Source organism: Prionailurus bengalensis, chromosome D2 (assembly GCF_016509475.1).
Source record: "Prionailurus bengalensis isolate Pbe53 chromosome D2, Fcat_Pben_1.1_paternal_pri, whole genome shotgun sequence".
Classification (NCBI taxonomy): Eukaryota; Metazoa; Chordata; class Mammalia; order Carnivora; family Felidae; genus Prionailurus; species Prionailurus bengalensis.
In genome coordinates this window covers 54,624,735-54,643,225 of record NC_057351.1, presented here as the reverse complement: position 1 = coordinate 54,643,225, position 18,491 = coordinate 54,624,735, and the positions used below count along the sequence as shown (strand labels likewise).

At 41.4% G+C, this 18,491-nt stretch overlaps 1 protein-coding gene across 6 annotated transcripts in view; it reads left to right on the top strand.

The window, feature by feature from the left end:
- Window positions 1–18,491, top strand: part of ALDH18A1 (aldehyde dehydrogenase 18 family member A1) — a 41,805-nt gene that overhangs the window by 4,217 nt on the left and 19,097 nt on the right. Inside the window, exons 3-7 of one of the 6 annotated variants that reach the window (XM_043597087.1) lie at window positions 7,584–7,798; window positions 11,273–11,422; window positions 11,513–11,617; window positions 15,240–15,398; window positions 15,812–15,902. In XM_043597087.1, the coding sequence (XP_043453022.1) occupies window positions 7,584–7,798; window positions 11,273–11,422; window positions 11,513–11,617; window positions 15,240–15,398; window positions 15,812–15,902 (720 nt within the window). Of the gene's footprint in view, window positions 1–7,574; window positions 7,799–11,272; window positions 11,423–11,512; window positions 11,618–15,239; window positions 15,399–15,811; window positions 15,903–18,491 lie in introns of all 6 variants that reach the window. The other 5 variants (XM_043597088.1, XM_043597089.1, XM_043597086.1 and 2 more) reach the window with 5 other exon arrangements.

The window sequence follows — 18,491 nt, the reverse complement described above, 5'->3', positions numbered from 1 at the left end:
AAGGATACCTTCAGTGTGGTTTTAACTTGCTTTTCCCTAATGGCTAATGATGTTGAACATCTTCTCTTGTGCTAGTTGGCTGTCTTTATATCCTCTCTAGTGAAACATTTCTTTCTCATTTTTAAATAGATTGTTTTTTTATTGTTGAGATTTTGGAGTCCTTTACCTTCTAGACACTAGTCCTTGGCAGACCCTTGGTTTGAAGGATTTTCTCCCAGTTTACACAGAGCTTGTTGTTTCAGTCCTTCAGCAGGATCTTTCACAAAGGAAAGGTCTTTTTGTTTTGATGACGTCCCATTTATCAGTATTTTCTTTCACTGATTGTGTGTCTGGGGTCAAGTCTAAGCTTTGTGTAGCCCTGGATCCTGAAGATTTTCTCCTGTGTTTTTTCTAGAAGTTCTATAGCTTTACATTTTACATTTAGGAGTGTGATCCATTTTGAGTTAATTTTTGTAGAAGGTGTAAGGTTTAGGTCAGCGTTCATGGTTTTGCCTGTGGACATCTAGTGATTCCAGCAGCGTTTGTTGGAAAGCTATTTGTCATGTTTTGCGGGGCTGTTTTCCCTGATATCAAGTAAATCTTACCAGTAATCTGTCTCTAGATCTTATTGTAAGAGGTCATACTTACCAACTAATCAAACTTATCACTATCCAGAGGAAAAAAACCGTCTATTTCCCGTTCACATAAAGAAGAATATAAGGGATAAAGGATCAGGGTCTAGAGCCAGGTTCCCTGAGTTTTAAAACTAGCTGTGCTACTTACTTACTAAGTAACTTAGTTACATAAAACAACTGTAGATTTAGGTCACAATTTTGTGTTGGGCCTGGCTCGGCTGCAGGGTGGTTCTGTGTCTGTGTCAGAACTCACTGGCTCAGTTGTTGAGATCTGGGTGGCCTCTGCTGGGATGATGAATCATCTCTGTTCCATGTGGCCTCTCATCCTCCAGCAGGCTAAATACGGCTTCTTCATATGATGCTTTCAGGGTTCCCAAGTAGAACATGCAGGGAAGCCACAAGACCTCTTGAGGCCTAAGTTCAGAATTTATGCAGTGTTACTTCTGCTACATTGTAGTAGTCAACACAAGTCATAGTGCTGGCCCAGAGTCAGAGGATGCGAAAACAGAATCCATCTGTTGATGGGAGAAGCTTTAAGGTATTGTGGCCATTTTTGCAGTCTGGTAATGTTAACAAGTTACTCAGCTTCTCTGGGCCTTAGTTTCCTTACTTATAAAATGAGCGATAATACTAACAACTAACTCGTAATAATACTTAACTCACGAGAATTCAGTGTGTTGCTGATAACAATAGCTGACACCTTTTTTTATAATACCAGCTAATATTTATGGAGTCTTTATTTTGTGCCAGTTTTTGTTCATGCATCAAGTTGTTTTATCCCCTACAACAGGTAAGGTAATGGCAAATAAGCACAAGGGTTGAGATTCCAATCCAGTCAGTCTAGCTCCAGAACCTATATAGTATTTATATATATATATTTTATATATATATATATATACATATATATATATGTATATATATATATATAGTCCTTTTATATATCCTCTGCCTCTGTAAAAGGTGTGTGAATACCTAACACAATTCTCTGTATATACTAAATATTCAGTATTTTTATAGTTTTTACTATTGCTTATTCTCATTGGTCTCATTCACAGAAAGAGGCACTTTCTGATCTTTTCCCTAGATTTTTCAATTTTGTGTCCAGATTTTTCTGGATTCTGGAGCCCGGTGTTCACTGACATGATAAGCAGAAGAGCAGAAAAGAAATAAGAAAAGCAAAGTTAGAAAGTATGTACATGTAAACACAGAAGGAAATGGAAGGCCAGGAAGGGAGATAGAAATCCTATCAGGGTCCCCTCTTGTTCAGGCCTGGAACACAGGCTCATTGATTGCTGAGCATCAGTGCATAATGCTGAAAGGGTAGCTTACTTCTCTTCCCTTGGTGTATGGTGTGTGGCACTTTTGAGGAATATGGACAACTTTCTTCTCACCCCACTCCAGACACATGTACACACACACACACACACACACACTCAGTATCCCCTCATTCTAACCAGGAGGAGATGGCTTTTCTGAGGAACCTAGGGCCCTAAAGGTTCCTTAGAAGATGGGAAGAGATTACCCATCCAGGGTAATCTTAGATTTTTTTCTAAGTAATCAAGGCCTTCGTGGTCCTCAGTATGGACCCTAAAAAGTGTGATACTCTAGAACATAAAAAATGCCCCCAGGAAGGGTAGGGTCAATCTGGCAGGGTACAAGCATTGCTGAACAGGAAACCCAAAAAGCCCTGGATCCCACAGAACTGTCCCTGGTGCTAGAATCCACTGGATGTGACTGAACTTGTCTGGATGTGCTTGAAACTTTATTCATAGTTGTTTCCTCTTGTTGAACCTTGTCAGCTCTGATCGGCTGTGACCCACTTGGCTGCAGCCAGAATGACCCTTGACCGCCTGGCACCAAGGTGTGCTGGTATCTCTGCTGATAAAGATTGTGGGTCAGGAACCTTTTTCATGCTAACCTGGTCTGCTAGATTGTGATTGGTTTCTGCCATTTGATCACCTGGACTGACAAGCTTGTCACTACCTGTGTCCCTAAGGTACCCTCCTACGCTGCCCCACCCATGCTCAGCACTCTCCAGGACCCGACGAGCTCTTCAGGGACAGGAAAGAAAAATGGCTATCAGTCCTAGTCCTGATAGCTATCAAAGGGTTGCATGATACTTGGGTGTAGCCCAGAGCTTTGTAAATAGTCGCTAATGATCCCAGATCCACACCGAAGAGGAGTAAGTCTCTCCCTCTACCACCCCCTGTCTATAAGTCATTGAGGCCAGAATTATTATGTGTACAGCTTTTAAGCTTAAACCTAGATGTATATGTTGCTTGTGATAATATCCCTGGAAACTGAGCCACAGTACCTGTATTGGTGAACTCAGTTAAAAAAGGGAACTCTCCAAAGAACTTAGCCCCAACACAAACCAGCCCTGCAGTCCCTGGGACTCCCACAGCAGGAAGAGACAACTCACCTGTGAGTCCAGTAAAGTGCCGAGTCCCAGTTCTATCCCAGAGGATGGACCTAGTGAGCAGCTTTGTGCCAGGAACTAGACTGCAAGCTGTTGTGAAAAAAGACCATATTGGGGCGCCTGGGTGGCTCAGTCGGTTAAGCGTCCGACTTTGGCTCAGGTCACGAACTCGCGGTCCGTGAGTTCGAGCCCCGCGTCAGGCTCTGTGCTGACTGCTCAGCCTGGAGCCTATTTCAGATTCTTTGTCTCCCTCTCTCTCTGACCCTCCCCCGTTCATGCTCTGTCTCTCTCTGTCTCAAAAATAAATAAACGTTAAAAAAAAGTTCTTTAAAAAAAAAAAAAGACCATATCATCTTGTATCTCCACAAAGCTGAAGCATAATCACTTTTAAAAACGGTAATTTAAGAGACACAAAAAAGGACTCTTTACTGCTTCATTAAAAATGTTCATTCTAAGATTTGTGTGTGAAGGAAGCAGAGGGGAGGAGAACACACATGATCTTCTGGTCCACGAGAATAAGATTCTGCGCACTTTACCCACCATTATTACAGCATAGAGAAAATGATAGAAGTCACATTATAGTTAGAGAAGTCAGTGGTCAGGAGTTAGAGGTAGTGGGTCTAGAGATATCTGGGAAATCTGTCAATGTAAAGGAGGGCGATAATGGTTGATTCGAGTGGAGTAAGTTACTTTGCAATAGTACCATTTTAGAATGGTCCAAAAAGTGGCTTGGAATGATTACTATAGTAATTCGTTCAAATTTTTATGAATTGCATGTAATGACACATAGAGAACTCTTTGAGGAGGAAGTGCGTAAAGTTTAGTCCTGTTGAGGACCTCTATTACTCATCTTGACTTCCTTCTTGTAATCAAGGAGTCCCACCGAGAGAATGTCCATTTGCTGTGAGTAAGACCATCCGTCAGCAAGGCTTCATTTGCCTTTCTGCCTGTGCACTCATTCTTCTGTATCAGTTACAGTTAGGTCAGGTGTGCATAATAGAAAATCCAAAATTAAAATGGCTCGAACAGGATAGAAGTCTGTTTCTCACTCTTTTTTTTTAAAGGTTTTTTTTAAGTGTATTTATTTATTTTGGGGGGTGGGGTGCAGAAAGAGGAGAGCCAGAATCCCAAGTAGGCTCTGCACTGCCAGCACGGAGCCCATTGTGGACCTCAGACTCATGAACCATGAGATCATGACCTGAGCTGAAGTCAAGAGCTGGATGCTTAACCAACTGACCCACCCAGGCACCCCTAAAGATTTTTATTTTTAAGTAATGTCTACACCTAACGTGGGGCTCAAGCTTAGAACCTCAAGATCAAGAGTCATATGCTCTACCAACTGTGCCAGCCAGGCATCCCTCTCTCTTTTGAAAGGAACCTGAGGTTCTCTAAGAAGGGAGGCAGTCCAGGGCTTTCAGAATAGCTCTGTGAAATCATTAGGCATCCACACTCCTCCTTTTTAGTTACTCCAAAGTTCTTGATGTTTTCCTTACAGTCTAAAATGATGTTGGAGCTCCAGCCTCACACCCGTGTTCTAAGCAGCTGGATGGATGAAAGGAAGAAGGAAGCACTTCTCTTTTGAAGGAAATTTCTAGAAATCCCCATAACATTTTCATATGTATCTCATTAACCAGAACTTAGTCACGTGGCAATGTCTAGCTGTACAAGAAAGTTTGGGAAACATAGTTTTTTGACTGGTGGTGGTGCTCTGCTCAAAGTCTCTTAATTTGTGAGAGAAAGGGCTAATGGGTAATTATTAAGCAGCCAGGAGGAGGAGTTACATCTGTGAGAAGTGGGGAAGGGATTCAGTGCTTGCCATTCAGCTCTTACTGCTTTACTTTTTTGACTTTATGCAATATATGTGAGTGTGTGTGTGTATGTTTGTGTGTATGTGTGTGTGCAATATTTGCTTCCTTAGAAATCCTGTGTAGTGTTGCAAGAAGAAAGAATCAGGAAAGGATTGCTTAGAAGTGGATATCCAAAGGGATTGAAAGTGTCTGACTCCAACACTCCTGTCCTTTAGAAAGCTGTCAGGTTTTTTAATCATTGTTATAGACACCTAAAATCAGGCTACCGTGTCGGAGAGAAAATTTATAGGTGGATTGGTTATGATTTTTTACCACTCATACCAATTACTTTGTTCTTTTTTTTTAATTTGTTTATTCTTTAATTTACATCCAAGTAATTAGCATATAGTGCAGCAATGATTTCAGGAGTAGATTCCTTGATGCCCCTTACCCATTTAACCCATCCCCCTTCCACAATCCCTCCAGTAACCCTCTTTGTTCTCCATATTTAAGAGCCTCTTATGTTTTGTCCCCCTCCCTGTTTTTGTATTATTTTTGTTTCCCTTCCCTGTTTCATATCTTAAAGTCCTCATGTGAGTGAAGCCATATGAAATTTGTCTTTCTCTGACTAATTTTGCTTAGCATAATACCCTCTAGTTCCAGCCATGCAGTTATAAATGGCAAGATTTCATTCTTTTTGATTGCCAAGTAATACTCCATTGTGTATGTGTGTGTGTATGTATGTGTGTGTGTGTGTGTGTGTGTATATATATATATATATATATATACACATACACACCATTTCTTTTTTATCCATTCATCCATCGATGGACATTTGGGCTCTTTCCATACTTTGGCTATTCTTGATAGTGCTGCTCTAAACATTGGGGTGCATGTGCCCCTTTCAAACAGCATACCTGTATCCCTTGGATAAATACCTAGTAGTGCAATTGCTGGGTTGCAGTGTTCTGTTTTCAATTTTTTGAGAAACCTCCACACTCTTTTCCAGAGTGGTAGCACTAGTTTGCATTCCCACCAACAATGCAAGAGGGTTCCCCTTTCTCCACATCCTCACCAACATCTGTTGTTTCCTGAGTTGTTCATTTTAGCCATTCTGACAGGTGTGAGTTGGTATCTCATTGTGGTTTTGCTTTGTATTTCCCTGATGGTGAGTGATGTTGAGCATTTTTCATGTGTCGGTTAGCCATCTGGATGTCTTCTTTGGAGAAGTGTCTATTCATGTCTTTTGCCAATTTCTTCACTGGATTATTTGTTTTTTTGGGTATTGACTTTGATAAGTTCTTTATAGATTTTGGATACTAACCCTTTATCTGATGTGTCATCTGTAAATATCTTCTCCCATTCTGTCGGTTGCCGTTTAGTTTTACTGATTGTTTCCTTTGCTGTGCAGAAGCTTTTTATTTTAATGAGGTCCCAATAGTTCATTTTTCCTTTTGTTTCCCTTGCCTCCAGAGACGTGTTGAGTAACAAGTTGCTGCGGCCAAGGTCAAAGAGGTTTTTGCCTGCCTTCCCCTCGAGGATTTTGATGACTTCCTGTCTTACGTTTAGGTCTTCCATCACATTTTGTCTGTGGTGTAAGAAAGTGGTCCAGGTTCATTCTTCTGCCTGTAGCTGTCCAGTTTTCCCAGCACCATTTGCTGAAGTGACTGTCTTTATTCCACTGGATATTCTTTCCTGCGTTGTCAAAGATTAGTTGGCCAGACGTTTGTGGGTCCATTTCTGGGTTCTCTATTCTGTTCCATTGATCTGAGTGTCTGTTTTTGTGCCAGTACCAATTACTTTGTTCTTTAATGTCTTTGCTAGTCAGGCTCACTCTCTTTTTTATAATGGTGTGATTTCTTTAAAAGCACGTTTTTTTTTTCCCTGATGATGAAAGCAATGTGTTTTGTTGCTTAAATTTGAAAGACATAGATAAGAATTAGGAAGAAAATTAAAATCACCTGTAATTCAATAAAAAATAAAAACATTAACGTTTTGGTTTATTTTCATCTTTTTTCCATGCATTTAGACACGTAGGGGGAACTAACGTATCATGAGCGTTTTCCTATGTTATTAAAAATTCTTACAAAGTTCATTAATCCTTCTGACTTTTTTTGGTGTTTACTCCACTTGTGATTTTTCCTATTATGTATAACACTGATGAACAGGCTTGTGATTAATCTGTCTCCATCTCCAGTTGGTCTCTTAGAATAAATTAAAAAAAATTTTTTTTAATGTTTTATTTATTCTTGAGAGAGAGAGAGAGCATGAGCGAAGGAGGGGCAGAGAGAGAGCGGGACACAAAATCCAAAGCAGGCTCCGGTCTCTGAGCTGTCAGCACAGAGCCCGACACAGGGCTCGATCTCACAAGTGGTGAGATCATGACCTGAGCCAAAGTCGGACGCTCAACTAAGCCACCCAGGCACCCCACAATAAATTTTTGAACTTAGAATTACTGCATCAAAAGATGTGAACATTTTTAAGAGTTTTGATACATTTTGCCAACATGTCTTCAGGAAAGATTGTTTTGTTTAAACTCTTCACAGTGTTTGAGTGTATCTGGGACCTGTACTGGGTGTAAACTCCACACAATACTGGAATAAGAACATGCTGGATATACTGCCTTTTGATATACTGATTTTACTCCATCAAGAATGATAAAGCTATTTTTTTTGGCTAAACTGATTAATATTGTATATTTGTCTTTTTAATGAGAAGTTATACATTTCTCTTTTTGCTCGCATTTGACTTTGGGAGCTACAGACCGTGTCCAGCCTTCAGCCATCAGACATGTTCGTTCTTGGAGCAACATCCCCTTTATCACTGTCCCCCTCAGTCGTACACATGGCAAGTCTTTTGCCCACCGCAGTGAGCTGAAGCATGCCAAGAGAATCGTGGTGAAACTTGGAAGTGCCGTAGTAACCCGGGGGGATGAGTGTGGCCTTGCACTGGGGCGCCTGGCATCTATTGTTGAGCAGGTAATTGCCAAGATGGAAAATTCTCATGAACAAAAATAATAATGGAGTTTTTAAGCTCTCAGTTCAGTTTTGTTTGTTTGTCTTTTTCAACCCTGACTTTATTCCCAACCCACCCTAACCATCAGTTCAGGTTTATCAGCTTGTAAAAGTACTCTGAGTGTAATAGATTTAACACCATCTGAAAACTCCCTTTGCCAGTGAAGATACCAGTGGACCCAACATCCCAGGACAAGCAAAGGGGGATGTCAAGGAGTAAAGTTGATTTCATGCATTTTATGGCCTCAGGCTTCTTAGTGATAAGGAGCTGTACATGTCAGTAATTCTTAATTCTGCCTGCACATTAAAATTGTCTAAGGGGCCTGGCTTCACGCTCCGTCTCTGGGGTGGGGCTCAAGCACCTGGATTTTTAAAGTTCCCTCGGTGACTAACATGTAGTCAGGGCTGAGTATCCAGATGGATGTTGAGCTTTTTTTTGTTCCTGTTTTGCTAAGCCTTTTATTTTTTAATTAGGCCAATAATATTGAAATAAATATGAGCTATCATTGCAAAGATTTTCCAAGTTCAGATATTTGAAAAGACTTATCAAACTCCACAGAGATACCCACGTAAGACTTTCATTTAAAGGCAAAGGATATAAGGCAGCAAGGGAGAGAGAGTACAAGCAAGCATCAGGTGTCCAAGAGACATCTGTGCACACGCCCCCCAAGGTATTTATTTGCACAGTCTGTCTCACATCGAATCACAAAGAGATCTTTATACAGGGAATCTTACTTAACCTTTGGAAGGGCTCCAAGCAGAAGTTTCCATTGGGGATTTTATGTCCCATTGACTATGCCAATAAGCCAGGCTGACTGTAGACTATCAGTAAAGAAACTGACCTTAGGGGTCGACATGGGACTTTTAGACTTTAAACATCACATTGCAGATCCACTACCTATCTTTGCCAAGAGCAGGTATCAGTAAACTTTTCTATAGGAAACTTTTTCTACAGAAGGCCAGATAGTAAACATTTTAGGCTTTGTAGGCCAGATGGTCTCTGTCTCAAATACATGTCTCTACCATTGTAGCACAAAAGCAACCATAGACAATATGTAAATGAATGGACATAGCTGTGTTCTAGTAAAAAGTTTATTTACAAAACCAGGTGCAGGTGAGATTTGACTTGCTGCGTATAGTTTGCCAGCTCCTGACCGAGAGTCAAAAACAGACATCCAGGCATTACGGAGATAAAACTAGAACTTTTTCATTCTATCTGTAACTCAACTGTGTCCTCCATGACCATATTTTTAGTTTTTAAAAAACAGTTTCTCTGATGAGTTGGTGACTGCTAACTAAAACTTGATGGAATTTTCTTTTCAATATTTTTTGTATTAAGCAGTTTTATCAAGTCAGCCTCTCAGATTTAGTCCATCAGATCAATTCAGTTGAACAGATATGTATAAAAAGGCTACATTGTGAGAGAGACATGTAACACAGACATGTACACAGACATGTAACTGTTATCTCTGCCCTTGGGGAGCCAGAATCAGGACTTCCAAAGCACTTAGGTGATTGTTCAAGGCAGTAAGTAATCAAGCAAGTGGGCCCAAACCTTTATTGATGTTCGTATCTTGTAATCTTTGGCCAGCCAGTGGAGGCCACTTTGTTGGCTCCTGAGTCTGTCTATCATGGTCAGATGCCTTGGATAAGACAGTTGACTCTGCATATTAGTAGTGCCCTGATCTAGAAAGCCCTTCCATGAGGTCTGTGGGTATCTGGCGACCTAAGCAAATCATTACTGGAGCCTTCCCACTGTTATCATCAAGTTTCTCCTCTGCACAATATCTTCAGTCTGCTTTGGAGACCACCACAATTCCTCTACATGGCTTCTTGCCTAATGAAATGATCCACTTCATTTCCCATTCTCCCTGGTGAGACCACCACGACTTTCAGGCTTACTTCCTCTCTGGCCCACCAACATGACGTACTCATTCCTGTCCTTGTCCCCCACCTGGAATTCACTCATAGAGCCTCCCCTTCCTTAGAATCACACAACTCCATAGGCACCACTCACACTGTGCACTTAGCAGCAGGGAACATTTCCCCTCTGTTGGTGCAAATCCTACCACTCATGAAGGCTCAGGCTTAGTACCAACTCTCCTAGGAGGCCTCAAGAATAACTACACTCTCGTTTGAACTTCCCATCTCTGGTCCCCTCAGTCATTTGACAAGCTAAAAAAATTGGGTCAGTGTGAACACTGATCAGATCTTTTATATATATGTATTTCCTTAATGTTTATTTATTTTTGAGAAACAGGGGTAGAGAGGCAGAAGGGAGGGACCGAGAGAGAGGGAGATAGAATCCCAAGCAGACTCCATGCTGTCAGCACAGAGCCCAATGTGGGGCTCAAACTTACAAACTGTGAGATCATGACCTGAGCTAAAACCAAGAGTTGGACGCTTAACCGACTGAGCCACCCAGGCACCCCTGGATCTTTTATATTAAAGAGTTAATTGAAATGTTTTAGGTGACAGTGGTTTTTTTTTGGGGGGGGGGAGGCTATGCATATATACTCCCTGTCTTTTAGCAATTACAGTACTGCTGAAATATTTATAGATGAAATAATATATCTAGGGCCTGGGATTTGTTTGTATTAAAATAATGGGGAGGCTACCTGTAAAGGCAGTACTAGAGAGTGGGAAATTGCCCTGAGAAATAGTTGTTGAAGCTAGGTGATGGGTACATGGGGATTTATAAAACTGTTTTTACCACTATGGTTAAGTATGAAATTTTCTACTATAAAAAGTTATTTTTTATAATCATGGTTTATCACAGGTGTTTGTGAGTTTCTGAGCCAGCTTATAGGGCTCAAACATCAGGAAGAATGGACATGTTAGGAATATGGACTCTATTTGCAGCTTGAATCTTTGATTCTTTCAATGTAGATCTGTCCAAAGTAGGGAACAAAGTGACCACAGCTAGTTCTAGGTAGACAAAGCAGGACAAGGTCAGCATCTGTCCCTGCTTTAGCCCAAGGGGACTCATAGGGATCAACATACCACAGAAAGAGCCTCAATCTCCCAGGTTATACCTTAGAACCTAAGAAGCCATTTGCTAAGTTTACACTGCAATTCTTAGACTTCTTTTTCTGGAACAACTAGGCCTTCTGCATTATAGATTCCAACAGATACCATCAAGTTCTGTGGATGTCAAATCTGCCTGCACACCAGAATCTCCTTATTAAAAATTTCTGATCTCTGCTACCTCCTCATCAGATTTGAGGCAGCATGTAGGAATCTGTATTTTTACCAAACAACCTGGGTGATTCTTCCACAGCCAGCCCAGCTGGTCATTAAGCCAGCATCTGGGATCCACCCAATTGTGTGTCTGCCCTACCTGAGTCTCTTGTGCCGGTAAGGTAGACTCTACCTCTCTGAAGAGAGGAAGGAGATGATAACAGTGATTTGTGGTGACTTTTTCTTCGTCGATGTCAGGTGTCAGTGCTACAGAATCAAGGCCGAGAGATGATGCTGGTGACCAGTGGAGCTGTGGCCTTTGGCAAGCAACGCTTGCGCCATGAGATCCTTCTGTCTCAGAGCGTGCGGCAGGCCCTGCACTCAGGGCAGAACCAGTTGAAAGAGATGGTGAGTGGTGCTTCCCCACACCCTGTAACAGGGGTCCGCAGGCCTCCTTCCCTCACTCCCAGTCACACCATATCTATTTGTGTGTTACAGGCAATTCCAGTCTTAGAAGCACGAGCCTGTGCAGCCGCCGGACAGAGTGGGCTGATGGCCTTGTATGAAGCTATGTTTACCCAGTACAGCATCTGTGCCGCCCAGGTGAGAGACTTACCTTTTAGAGAGGTGTGAGGCCCGTGAGAGTGATTGCCGTGGAGCAAGAGGGTGATGAGCGGGGGGCTCTAGAGCCAGACTGCCAAGATACAGTCTTAACTCCATCACTTGTTAGTTGGGAAACCTGGAGAAAGTCTTTTGGTCTAACTTTTTTGTGCTTCAGTCTCCTCATATGAAAAAAGAAGATAATATCAGTGCCTACTTGAGAGGGTTTTTGGAAAAAGCCAATGAGAAAATCACATGGAAAGCATTTAATGTAGTGTCATTCTCAGTAATTATTAGTACTTGTTATGGTACTAATAATTCTTTTTTTTACTGTTTTTTATTCATTTTTGAGAGAGAGTGAGCAGGGGAAGGGCAGAGAGAGAGGGAGACAGAATCAATCGGAAGCAGGCTCCAGGCTCCGAGCTGTCAGCACAGAGCCCATCATGGGACTCAAACTCCCTAACCACAAGATCATGACCTGAACCGAAGTCAGATGCCTAACCGACTGAGCTACCCAGGCGCCCCTATACTGATAATTCTTCTAGCTACTACTCTAAGTGCTTATACTTTTCCTGAAGACAGAAAAGTTAGATGTCTTTATTTCATGGGCTTCTTTGACTTCAGGTGGCTTGCCTCTCTTTGCACCTGGTTGCCTTCTACAATAAATTTCTAATAAGCACTGAAGGAAAGAAAGATGCTTTTAGTGGGTTTTCATTCATTCAGCAAATATTTGTTGAGCACTTACAGTGTACCAAGAAGTACGCTAGGCATTGGGGATACTGTGGTGAACAAATCAACCATGGTTCCAGTCCTTATGGAACTTCTACATTTTTAGTGGTTGCTCCAAATGTTCTAGAGCCTTCTTTCCACATTGTACTTTTTCAATTGTATTTTTAATCATCGATACAACTACACACTAGAAACATGTAAATGTTACAAAGCAGCTAATAGTCACTTCACAAAACAACTGAAAAAATTGAACTCCCCAAGTTATTATCTTCAGACACCTTTGCTGCCTCTGATCCCACATTTACACAGATGTTATTTGACATAGGTGATGTTATATGTATATATCCTCTCAGGTTTTGCTCTTTCATTTCCTGCTGCTCTTTTCTTTCTCCATAATCTTCACAGTGTTATCCACAGTGATGTTGTGGTATTGTGCCAGAATGTCCTTGAGTGAAGTGAGCTGAAACAAAGTCATGGACTTGTCCACCTGTTGCCTATAGCTGAGGACCCCACTGTCTTAGATTTTTTTTTTCCTGTTAGTATGAATACAATAGAAATCTTCATTTCTGTCACCCATTATTGTCAGCTCTCTTTTCCACAATCCAATGACAGTTTCAGTCTTTAATGTTTTTTATAAGTGCCTGGGGCCAGATGAGGAAACTTAGGTCTAAGATCTGTGCTTTTGTTTTTTCCCATGTATGATGGTTTTTCAGGTTTTTTGGTTTGTTGTAATGAAAGTAGCTTTAAAAGTCACTGCATGTCAGCCATGGCTTCCATTAACATTGATGTGGAAGAGTTCTGTCCCCTCCATTCCAGCAGGCATCCATCCATGGGCTCTTCTCTGTCACATGTTTGCCTTCCCTGGGGATCTTACTGCAAGAAATCTTTGCCCTTTGTACTTTCTCCTATGGTTTCTTGTTGTCTTTAGTAATCCTGTTGTAAAGACCATTATCAGTGGCTTTTGGAAATCTCCACTAAGTTGTTTGTCACGTTAAAGACTTAAGTACAGCAGCTTATTTTTTCTTCATAGAAATGAAATTAATGTGCATCTTAACAGACTGCCCTTCTCCACAGACATACTTTTCTCTCTTTAGGGCTCTTGTCTTCTATCCCTTTTTTGTTAAACTATTTGAGCAACAAGTATTTTCACTGGACTTTTATACCTCCTATTTGCCTCTCCTACACACATTTACTTTATCATTTGACCTTTCACCTGCATGGCTAGAATCTATATGTTCTGTTTGACCCAGTCCTGTTTTTCCTGCAGGACTGGACTTTCCTGAAAAGGAGTTCATGATCTATTCTTACAAAAGATGTGCCCCATTCCACTTTCCCCAAACCATCAACAGTTTTATTCTCTAGCTCAGCAGCTCATGAAGGGCCTGACATTTCTAAAGTACTGAACAAATTTTGAGTGAGTGAATTATTTCCTTTAGTCATGTTACCATTTTATCTTCCTCACCTACATTTTATATGTCATTAAGGCTGCTGTTATCTTCTCAGTTCCCATAGCCAGACCCTAGCTCAGGGCTTAACCATTCCCACTGTTACTGTTTGGGTACCTTACCTCTTGACAGTCTGCCTGCAGCCTTTCCTTCTTCAACCTGCCCTACATTGCAAGAACCCTTCTTCCTTAAACATTTGAAGGATTTCATTGAAACATTGATTTATGAGTTTCAGGGCTTATTGCCATTAGTTTCTTGCTGTTGTTCTCAGTTACCTTCTCTCCTGCTAACTATTGCCTAATACTCTGAGGTAAGCAAGGAAGCAGAGCTGTCTGCCCACCCCCATACCCAGCTCGCCACTGTACCTTTGAGCACCTTATGCTTATCCCCTGTGCTGAACTAAGTTACATCCAGCTCTTCTTTCAGTTTGTGACTGAAGACTCACCTCTATAAATCTCTCCGACCAATCCCACATGCTCAAACACAGTCTGTGTTAACGGCACCAGTGGTCAGTTGCCGAGCAACAGTGGCCACACAGGCCTATTCCATTTTGTCTCATACACTTCTTCGAACAGAGCAAACCATTCTTTGACTCACTCACCAAATATTTCAGTGCCTTCTGTGGCCAGCCCCTGAATCAGATACTAGATACAGAGATATTTTAGCAATTAATCACTTCCCCCAAAGTGTATCTCTCTAGAATTCATACATTAATTATAATGTTTATTTATTTATTTTGAGAGAGAGTATGCACATGTGCAAGCAGGGGAGAGGCAGAGAGGGCTAGCAAGAGAATCCCAAGCGGGCTCCACGCTGTCAGCACAAAGTCCGATGTGGGAGTCAAACTCACAAACCATGATGACATCGTGACCTGAGCTGAAATCAAGAGTCAGATGCTTAACTGAGCTTCCCAGGTGCCCCATAAAGTTCACAGGTTAATTTTTTTTTAATTTGTTTTTAATGTTTATTCATTTTTGATAGAGACAGAGTACAAGCAGGAGTGGGGCAGAGAGGGAGAGGGAGACATAGAATCCAAAGCAGGCTCCAGGCTCTGAGCTGTCAGCACAGAGCCCCATGTGGGGTTCGAACTCACAAACCATGAGATCATGACCTGAGCTGAAGTCAGATGCTTAACCGACTTGAGCCACCCAGGTACCCCTTATAGGTTAATTTTCTTAATCCTGTAAATGGAAAAGATTTAGTAGCTCTCTGAGAATTGAAGTACTTTTACAAGAAGTCTTGAGCATCCTTTAATATCCCAAGTGATTAATTTTTCCCATCTGTAAAAGAATTGGATGAGCATCCAAAGATGTGTGCTCCATTCCGATGTGTATGGGATCCAGAAATCTAGAGTTTAACTCCTCTCCTGTTAGCATTTTTTGTATGTCGCTGCTAGGAAGTTCGTAATTTTCCTCCTTCCTGCATTTCTGGATGCATTTAATTACTTTCAGATTTTGGTGACCAACTTGGATTTCCATGATGAGCAGAAGCGCCGGAACCTTAATGGGACACTTCATGAGCTCCTCCGAATGAACATCGTTCCCATTGTCAACACAAATGATGCTGTCGTGCCCCCAGCTGAGCCCAATAGTGATCTCCAGGGGGTAAATGTGGGTAAAATATTCCTAAGGGTTGAGCATGCTGGAGACTAACGCCACGCTATGCTGCATGTACTAACACTGGAAGTTTGGCATAAACAAGATGGAAGGATTGGGAGAGAAGCTGGCCTTGTGGAGCGGGGGCTACATAAGCTCTTCTGAAGTCAGGGGGTCTCATTCAACAGGGTGAGGTGCAGTAGTGATTTTGGATGGTGCTATGAGCGTGGCTTGTGTGTGCCAGGTGCATGTTTGGAAGTGGGGTGGCCAGGAGGCACAGTGTTTTGCAGACAGAGGGGGCCTACAAGAGCTGTCATCTGTGCATTCTGTCATTAACTTTGCCTGCTAGAACCTAGCAGAGTGCTTCTGTGAATGTCTTTTTGAACTGCGTAGTTCACTCACTTAATGACTTTTTACCTGCATTCCAGGTTATTAGTGTTAAAGATAATGATAGCCTGGCTGCCCGTCTGGCTGTGGAAATGAAAACTGACCTCTTGATTGTTCTTTCAGATGTAGAAGGTACAAAGTAATGCCTTTTCCTTTTATCCAGCTTTTGTTTTAAATACTAAATGCGTGAGCACATGAATTCCCGTCTTTGTTTGAGTCCTTCTGATTTTTTAAAAATATAGACCCTTATTTTCTGAGCCATATGGTCTGACAGAGGGTTTTTATGGCTCAAAGAAGGTGGGGGAGTCTGGGAGATGCAGTTTGAATGCTGAAATGTTGTCATTTCCAGGCACTTTTGTTTTTTTAGAACAGCTTTATACAGGTATAATTCACATACCATAGTAAACCAATAGTTCACCTATTTAAGACTTAGTTCATTGATTTTTAGTGTATTCATACAGTGGCTCAACCCTAACAATAGGTTTAGAACATTTTTATCACCACATTATATCACCCCATACCTATCAGTGATCACTCCTCACTTCCCCCCAAATTCTCCAGCCCCCTAGGCAGCCTCTCATCTACTTTCTGTCTCTGTGGATTTGCCTATCCTGGACGTTTTACATTAGTGGAATCGTCAGTATGTGATCCTTGGTGACTGGTTTTCTTCACTTAGCATAATGTTTTCAAGGTTCGTCGATGTTACAGCATCTGTCAGTATTCCTTTTCTTTTTCTTCTCAAAGAATACTCCATTGTGTATATGCACCACGTTGTATTTGCCCATTCATCGGTTGATAGACATTATGCTGCTGTGAACATTCATGTACACATTTTTGTGTGAACATGTTTTTTGTTTACCTAGGAGCAGAATTGATCATTTGGTAATTCTGTATGTGTTTAGCCTTTTGAAGAAGTGCCAGACTGGTTTCCAAAGCAGCTGCATCATTTTACATTCCTGCCAGCTCCATATGAGGGCTCTAGTCTCTCCACATCCTTGCCAACACTTACCCTTATAATCTGCCTTTTCATTATAGCCATCCTAGTGGGTGTGAAATGCTATTTCATTGTGGTTTTGATCACTTTCAGTTTGTAACATAAATCATGAGACACGTTAAATGGGAGCCACTGCAGAATTCCAAGCTATGGGGCCACCGTGGTCTCATGTGTTAATCTGTTTTTCTCTGCTGTCCCCTTCCTCAAAGAAGGGTCCCTCTTGGCTCCAATTTGACTCTCCATTCACTATTCTCACTTTCCTAAGCTATGTCCATTTTACATTTTGACCCATAAGGAATATGGTAGCTGTGTCTGAAATAGGCCAAATCTACAGGATCCCAAAAGTCCACCACTACATTCCCAGGAGATCAGGAAAACCTATTTAGTTTCCAACCCATACCCAAGGCAGGTTTCTTTGGCAGGACTTGTTTTCCAGTTTACACTCTAGTGGTGCAAGATTAAGGGCGGGGGCCTGCCTAGCGGAAGCAGAGGCAGATATAGATGGATTGATCTGTCTTCTGCCCATGTGGGAAGTTCGATATATCATACTTGCATGTCAGTATTTTTACCTATAAGAAATCTTGGTACCATGTTTATCCACTGTAAATTTGAAATCTCAGGACAGGAACAGCTAGGTTGGGGTAAGAGTGAGCCACTCTGGAGATGAAGGCTTTTCAGTTAATCAACACATTTTTAAAAAAAAATTTTTTTTTAACATTTATTCATTTTTTGATAGAGAAAGAGCATGAGTGGGGGAGGGGCAGAGAGAGAGGGAGACACAGAATCCGAAGCAAGCTCCAGGCTCTGAGCTGACAGTACAGAGCCCAATGCAGGGCTCGAACCCACGGACCATGAGATCATGACCTGAGCTGAAGTTGGACGCCCAACTGACTGAGCCATCCAGGCGCCCCTCAACAGATTTATATTGAATTTCTACTATGCTTAAATACTGTGTTAGGTGCTTTATAAATGTCAATTTATTGAATCCTTATAGCAATCCTACAAAGCAGGTAGCTTAGCTTACTCAGATGAAGAAATTAAAAATTACATTCACACCAGTTAAATGGTGTATCCAGATTCACATAGTACCAGAGGCTGGTTTCACAACTAAATCTGTTCAGTTTAAAAATCTACACTCTTCCTCTCTTCTATACTGCTTTGCAAGGTAAAAGACATGAGTTTGAGAGATTAATACATAAAGCCCAATTTCAACTAGAGTCTAGTAAACTTTTTTTTTTTAAGTAGTCTCTGCACTGAACAAGGGCTCGAACTCATGACCCTGAAATCAAGAGTCACGTGCTCTTCCGACTGAGCCAGCCAGGTGCCCCTCTAGTAAACATTTTTAATGTAGCCTTGAACACCAAAATTGGTCATCAGTGTTGATAGCATATGTCAGTACTTTCTTGTTATTGCCAAACAATATTCCACCATGTAGATACACCACATTTTATTTACCCATTCATCAGTTGATAGACATGTGAGCATTTATAACTAATGCTGCTATCCACATTTGTGTGCAAATGTACATGAATGTACAAAACACAGGCTTGTACTATTAACTCTTAATTAGTTATCCATTGAATGTTGATTTTTAGCACAATAATAGAATTTTGAATATGCTCTTGGTGGCTTTAAGAAGCTGCTATAAGGGAAAAAGAGGAGTAGGCAGACTATTAGAACTCTAGGCACTCCTCAGCATCTCTGGAGAAACTTTGGCTTAGGATTGT